We start from the raw sequence: 7,481 nt of genomic DNA, 5'->3' as shown, positions 1-7,481 counted from the left end.
GATCCCGAGACATAAATCAGAATGACCCAGCTGCAAGTGAAGGGGGTTCAGCACAGCCCTCGCACACATGCCTTGTGGGTGGCTTGGGACATAACTTCTGGTAGATGCAGTGAGGAGCAAGCAGCTGTCCCAGCCTCCATCAGCACCTTTGGTCCTTTGGCCCTGCAGTCTCTGGTTTCCTCTCCAGTCATAGGATGGTTTGGATTGGAAGGGACCTTAAAGATCATCTCGTTCCAACACCCCAGCCATGGGCAGGGAGACCTCCCACCAGACCAGGTTGCTCAAAGCCTCATCCAACCTGGCCAATTTTTGGCCATGAATGAGGGAAGGTGATTTGAAGGTGTTTCAAGACCATAAACCCAAGAAGCCTGAAGCTCCAGGTCTGTAGGGCTGTCCTTTGCTCTGCCATCACCCAGGATCCACAGAAAAGAGGGATAAACCACACCCCTGTGAAAGGGACAACAGAAAAATGCAGGCTAGGAGACCTGCTGCTCTATCTCCTTGGCCAATCTTACCCTTCACATCAAGTTTGCAGTCTACTGAGGCTTCCCCCAAGGGGTTCACAGCTTTGCAGGTGTAGACACCCCCATCGAAAGGGCCAGGCTTGCGGATTTCCAGGGAGCAGACGCCCTGCTCGATCATCGCTATGTATTTGGGGTCCTCCCGTATCTCCATCTGATTTTTCATCCAGATGATTTTGGGCTGGAATGCAGCAGGACATATTTATTTGTTTAAAGCAGGGAGAGAAATGAGAAATCTAACCAGCCCCAAGATGCAGCTACTTCCCTCTGCCTTGGCCCTTCCTGAAGCTGTTGGCCATGGTGGGATTCATTCAGAAGTAGTCTGAAGAGCTAAATCTCCCATTCTTGAGGCCAAACCAATGCTCCATACTTCTTTGAGTGCAGAAGGCAACAGAATATGGCTTGAACTAAGACCAATCTTCCATTTCCATGTAGAAACAGCCCAAACTTGCCCCAGTTTGACTCAGAGGGCAGCTGCAGCCTCCTAACCTCACCCAACCTCAATCCAACAAGACCAACTGTCTCCCAACATCTCCAGCCACCTTGCAAAAACCTGCCTATGTGCAAAAGCAATGATGTCCACGGAGAAACCACCAACCTGGGGGAAGCCTCGGACGCAGCAGAAGAGATGTGTGCTGTAGCCTCGGGTGGTGGCTCGATCTGTCAGGGGCTGGGTGAACTTTGGAGGCTCCATCATGTCCCGTTGAGGGATCTTCTCTGGCTGGTAGGTAGTTTCTAAGAAAAGAATTAATTCTAGGTTGAGGCAGGGCTTGGGCTCCTGGGCTGACCAGCACATGGTCACAGAGTTTCAGGCCAAGGTACCCCAAAATTCTTCTGCTCCCTCACATAACAAGCCAAACAGCATCTAGCTTGAACCAAGGACCCGGCCTTCAGCTTGGACTAGCCCTGTCTATAAACCCTTTCTCATCCAACCATGGCACAGTAGTGCCCAGATCCTGTTGGGGACAGGGGAGCTGCCAGCCTGCAAACCAACATTGGGATGCTTGCTGAGTGCATCATGTCTCAGACCCGGGGCAGGCACCTCTCTGGATCTCCTACTTCATCCCAAAAATGCAGTGAGCAGAAATAGGAGCTGCAGTTAAGCTCTGCAGGGGGCAGAGACCCCCAACTCGCTACGTGCTACCAGGGAGCAGGGTGGAAATAGATGGAGCAGGGCTGAGGGATGCTGGTTTGGAGATCTGGCCCCAAGATGGACCTTTGCAGGGGTCTCTTCCTCTGCTGGTCCTCAGCTGTGGGGACAAAACCAGGGCTGTTCCTCATCCCTCCCAACTCCTGCTTCGATCTCACTCCGGGGACAACCACTCCTCCCAAGGGGCCGACCACAGCATAAGCCTTCCCCAAAGGAGAAAGGTGTAGGAAGAGGACAGGGGACCTCTGGACCTCTGCCGTGGGGATGGAGCTCACCAGCATCACCACAACACCAAGGAAGCCCCGTTAGCCCCAGTGGGGACAGGACCCCTCTTGCCCACCCCCAACCCCTCAACCAGGGTGTTGTGCCCACTTGTCTTCTCGATGTGGGCCACCCCAGAGGCGACGGCCGCTTTCTCGCTCAGCCCGCAGGCGTTTTCTGCAAACACCCGGAAGGAGTAGGTGTTGCCAATGATGAGGTCGGAGATGGTGCAGCTGGTGCGGCTGCAGTGCTCCAGCGCTGTGAACCATTTCTGAGAGGAAGAAAAAAAGAGTGGTGACCAAAGGCAGGGTGTCCAAAGGATGGAGAAGGTGTGGGTGGAGACAGGAGTGTGTAGCTGCCCCTCTCCCCTAAGGACATCTCCACTGTCAGGTATGCCCAGACTCACCCCACTCTTCTTGTCTGACTTCTGCACAACGTAGCCTTTAATCTCAGAGTTCCCATTGTCCTCTGGCGGGGTCCACTCCAGGGCCACATTAAAGCCCCACACATCCAACAACTTCAGGTTCTTGGGAGGGCCCGGTGGCTCTGCAAACACAGACCCCCATAGGGTGGCATCTGAATTTGCTGCCTGCACATTCCGTGCCTTGATTACCCCTTGCCCATGAGCTGCAATTGGCAAAACCTTGCAGCCCGAACCAGAAGGTCACCTCTATAAAATCATATCATAAAACTATAGAACCATTTGAGTCAGAAGGGACCCTAAAGATCATCTTATCCAACCCCCCTGCCACCAGCAGGGACACCTCCCACCAGGCCGGGTTGTTCAAAGCCTCATCCAGCCTGGCCTTGGACACTTGCAGGGATGAGGCATCACCCACAACGTCCCTGGGCAACCTGTTCCAGTGTTTCACCACTGTCACACTAAAGAACTTCTTCCTAATGCCTAATTTAAATTTGCCCTCTTTCAGCTTGAAACCATTATCCCTTGTCCTATCACTACACTTCCTGATCAAGAGTCCCTCCCCTTCTTGTTGTAGCCCCTTCAGGCACTGGCAGGCCACTGTAAGGTCTCCCCAGAGCCTTCTCTTCTCCAGGCTAAACAACCCCAACTCTCTCAGCTTGTCCTCATAGGAGAGGTGCTGCAATCCCTTCATCATTTCTGTGGCCTCCTCTGGACCCACTCCAAGAGGCCCATGTCCTTCTGATGTTGAAGGCTCCAGAGCTGAACACAGTACTGCAGGAAAGGTCTCACCAAAGGAAAAATCTCCATGATCCTAGAGAAGAACCCACTGGAAGAGGGACTACAGAGTCCCTTGCCTTGTTGCTGGTGCCCCATTCCACCCAGAACAAGACCTACCCTCAACCAAGAGGCAGAAATGAGCCCCAGAGTGACCCTGCAGGGTCCCATCCCCAGCCTTACCAATCACTCGGATGTCCAGGATAGCCTTGTCCTCCGCTCCGTTTATCCGCACAGCGAGCTCGTACTTGCCCGAATCGTTGCGCTGCGCACTGCGGATGTAGAAGATGGTGTCCTTCTCCGTGTTGCGGATGTTGATGCGGCTGGGGGGTCGGGGGGGGATGACCCCTGGCCCAGGCCGCGTTGGCTTTCCCTGGAGCAACCACACCGGCAGGTTGGGAGCCACTCAGACACAGGGTCCCAACTGGGACTCTGCTGGGAAAGAGCCACCACTCTTTGTTCAGGCAGTGGTGACCTGGCCACAGCCTCTTCCATCCAGCAGCCCCCAGGGAAAAGCCTACAGCTGATCCCTGCCAGCCCCACTGATGGGAAGCCATCGGCCTGCAGGGATGATTCTGGAACATGGTGGTCCCCAAATGTCCTCATCAAGAAAGAACAGCTTTACTTGCCCAAGGCATTGCAGGCAGAGCTGTTCTCCAGTTGCCCAAGCACTGAGCTCAGGTCCAAGCCTAGCAGGAGGGGCTTAAATCCACCATCCAGGGTCAGTTCATGCCTAGAGCACAGCCAGCATAGGCTCCCAATTCATGACACATCATGGACATGTCCCTCATCTCAGCGGCAGCTTTCCACCTCTCACTGCCCCCTGCTTGGCCAACATGTTTCAGGGTTGGTTTTCTCCATCCCAGACACTGTGGTGGAGATGCTTTGGTGATGCCCCGGACAGCATGTGATTGCCAGTTGAGGAGAGGACCTCCAGTTTGGTCCACCAGTGTCAGCATCACACAGCCCTGGGGCTGCCTTGCTCTGAAGGCAGCTGCTCTCCCCAGTGGGACCCCCACTGTTGTGCGTGGGGGTCCTCTAGAGTGTGACCAGACCCCTGCCAGGAGCATGAGCTGAACAAGGCTCACGGACTGAGAGAGCAGCAATAGCTAGCCTAGCCCATGCCCTAGCGTGTTTGGGGTTGTCCCATTGCCAACATCATAAATAAAGACATAACAGGAGCAAAATGGGAGCTAGGCAGGAACAGGAGGGAAGTCCCCACCCCATCTTCCACCCTTGGCTCATGAGACAAAGGGATCAGGACAAGCCAGCCCCCCAGCTGGCCCCAGGCATGTCATGGTGGCTAGGAAAGGCACCGCAGAAGCTAACCTGCAGTGAAAAAGCCTGGGGGATTCAATCCCAAATCGTCCACCTACCTGGAAAGGGATCATCAAGTTCACAGCATCCCCAACGCGCCTGACGTAAGTCTGCCGCAGGTGACGGGGCAGGCGGATCTTCGGGAGCTCTGGGGACCAGAAAGCCACGCCGTGGGGCCAAGGAAATCACAGCCCCCAGCTGACCGACCCACCTCCCCCTGCTTGGCCACCAAGATATTCCACCCAGACACATGGCCAGCCCCTCTCTCATCTCCCGGATGCTGCTTGCTTTGCTGCAGGGCAATGCCAGCCCAACCCATTGTCTGCACCCCAAAGTTATTTCCATCCTTGAGACACCAGGTCACCAACCCCATGGCCCCACCCCGATGGACGACTCACCCTCGTCATTACAGCCAGGCCATGAGGACCAACATGGTCTTCACTAGAAGAGCCACAGCACATGGCAGCAAGGCAGAGAACAGCATCTCCCACTTCTGAAATACTTCTCCCCCAGCTCAGAAAGTGGACTTTCCAGAGGCACAAACCCCAACTTCCCTCAAGGACAAGGCTCGCCAGGCCTCCACCTTCGCTGCGCACTCAAGGCCATCGAGACACCGAGGTGGTGCACGGTTACTCACAGCAGAGCTGTGAAAACCCCAGGCTTAAAGCGAAGGCCGACGTCCCCAAGGGAACATAACAAAGATAAGCAAAAAAACCCACTGGAGAATGCTGATGGAGCGTGTGTCTCCTTCCCGGGGTGAAAATAGCAGCCGTGTAACCCTACCAGCTCAGTATCCTTCTGGAGAGTCATTGGGTTTACGTGAGCCCCTCATAAAAGAGATGTGTGTCTCTGCCCGGATTAAACGTGCTGGAGCTTAGCTCTTGGGGAGGGGGCACAGCCAGAATTAAACCAGGGCTGAGCAATGGCTAAACAGCTGTGAGGGCGAAAGGCTGGCGGTGGGCTGGGGAGATGCTCGGGGGTCCCAGTGACAGCTGAGACCAGTCCCTCCTCATCTCGGGCTGCTGTTCGCTCCAGGGATCCATCCACTGATGCTGCCACTTGGGCTCATCAGTCTCAGCCGGCTGGAGAAACCTGACCTCAACAGAGGAATGTTAATTCAGGGGTTTTTTCACCAGCTCCACGCATGCGTTGCTCAACCGGAGCGGGCTGGCCGAGGGCAGTGGCCCTGGTGACACCCGGCCGTGGGTGGGAATGTGTCTTTCCCACCCCAGCTCCCTGCAAAACGCGACTCTCTCACCCAATCTTCATCTGGTTTCTCCTCGTCTCTCTCCACTTCCCAGGCCCACTCATCCCACCTGTTTCTGCACTCCCTGCCGTCTGCATCGCTGCTATTTAAAATCCCTGGCGATGCTATAAATGAACCGGTGAGAGGTACGAAAACGCAGTCGCGAATAAAATGCAAAGAGCAGACGGTAACAGATGGGGCGGAGAGGAGCAGCCTCGTGCACCTGACGCAAACCAGCGCTGCTGGGGTGGACGCGGGGAGACAGAAGGACACCGAGGGCGAATTTGTTCCTCGGCAAAGCCAGGCAGCGCATGGCAAACGAAATGCAAAAGTAGGCAAGCGCTGTTTGCTGATGAAGAGTTTCAGTTAGCAGAAAGAACAGAAAGAAGAAAGAAAAAACCCAACTAGCGTGGAGCAGGAGCAAATGGTGCGTGGGTCTCTCCGCTCTTTGGGTTTTCCACGTGGCTGGGACAAAGCTTGGGCAGCTGAGACATGGGTTCTGAGCTGGTGGGTGCAGCACTGGGGTAGAAATAGGAAAAACCAGCTGTGTATTCGGCACCTCGTTCCCCCATGCCTCAGTTTCCCCAGCCCTACAAGGGTACGGCGGGGTGCCTTTGAGATCTGGAGGCCAACACGGCAGCCAACACCAACCACTAAGCCATGTTCCCCTATGGGTAGACTGCGAGGACGGTCCCTGCAGGACCTTTTCTAGATGCTGAGAGCCTTCTCCAAGACTTTTCCTATGGAAAGCTGATAGTTCCTGGAATAACTGTTGTTGTTACCATTTTTAAGCAGCCGAAAAATCCAACATGTTCTTTGAGCAACAGGAAAACTTACGTGTTAATAATCGCTTGCAGAGGGACAATAAATCTGTATCTGCTGTTTGACAAGTGGAAAAGGGCTTTGCCATCATCCAGCAGCCTCAGCACACTCGCAGCACCCCGGGAGGAATGCGAGTCTTGCCAAGCATGGGAGCAAGTCATTCATTAGCGAGTTCAGCATGATTAAAGTTCCCATGCTCCAGACAACCAGCTCTGGACTTTCCTCAGCTAAATAAACAAAGCTGCCCGATGTGAATGTGAGGCCGTATCAGAGATGTAAGCATGGCCAAGGATGGGAGATATATGCTGCCAGGGAGACAAGTTTTGAGCCGTTGCAATGAAATGGGAAAACGTGGCTCTGCATTTCGAGTCCTTCGCACCCAAAGCGTCGCTATCTGCAAGGTCTTGAGGTGGGGAAGCCACTCGGTCCCACCCCGAGGGAATTTGACACAGTTGTAGAGAACAACATCTCGGTCAAAGGATGGATTGTGACATGTGACAGGGCAGAGGCTGCCGGGATGGACTGGGATTTCTTTGGGCCGCTGACAAAGCACACAGGAATCATGCAACGCAGGAGCAGGACTTACGGAGGATCTCTCTGATGAGGACCGGCTGCTCCAAAGTGGCCGGGACGCTGGCACCGCTGGCGCTGACAGCCTTCACCCGTACATGGATCTTGTCACCGGAGCTGAGCTCCTGGATTTTGAACCGGGTGGAAAGAAAAGGCTCCTTGTTCGCAGCTGTCCAGTCTGCACCTACGATGAACCCATCAGAGCTCGTCAGGCGTACGGCCAACAGACGGACACACGCCCCAGACTGCAGGATTGAGCAACGGGGGCTGAAAGCCAGAGGCAGAGAACTCCTTCCCTGCAAAGGGTGAGTGATGTGGAGCTCCAGCAGAAGGAGGTATCTCAGAGGGGAGGTTGGGCACCCCACCCTGCCGAGGTTACGAACTGCTGGCAAAAGT

At 54.8% G+C, this 7,481-nt stretch overlaps 1 protein-coding gene across 1 annotated transcript in view; it reads right to left on the bottom strand.

Moving 5' to 3' along the window:
- Positions 1–515: 515 nt before the first annotated feature.
- The window catches only part of MYBPH (myosin binding protein H), a gene marked incomplete at both ends in the record, with an annotated part of 9,048 nt that continues 2,082 nt past the window's right edge, over positions 516–7,481 (bottom strand). Inside the window, 7 exons of the mRNA XM_009877849.1 lie at positions 516–702; positions 1,120–1,256; positions 2,044–2,203; positions 2,339–2,478; positions 3,314–3,503; positions 4,507–4,595; positions 7,102–7,269. Coding sequence (XP_009876151.1) covers positions 516–702; positions 1,120–1,256; positions 2,044–2,203; positions 2,339–2,478; positions 3,314–3,503; positions 4,507–4,595; positions 7,102–7,269 — 1,071 coding nt within the window. The remainder of the gene's footprint in view (positions 703–1,119; positions 1,257–2,043; positions 2,204–2,338; positions 2,479–3,313; positions 3,504–4,506; positions 4,596–7,101; positions 7,270–7,481) is intronic.

The sequence above is a fragment of the Apaloderma vittatum genome, unplaced genomic scaffold, assembly GCF_000703405.1.
Source record: "Apaloderma vittatum isolate BGI_N311 unplaced genomic scaffold, ASM70340v1 scaffold36561, whole genome shotgun sequence".
NCBI classification, from domain to species: domain Eukaryota; kingdom Metazoa; phylum Chordata; class Aves; order Trogoniformes; family Trogonidae; genus Apaloderma; species Apaloderma vittatum.
Note: the sequence above shows the minus strand (reverse complement) of the source record. Positions and strands in the feature narration are given on the sequence as shown.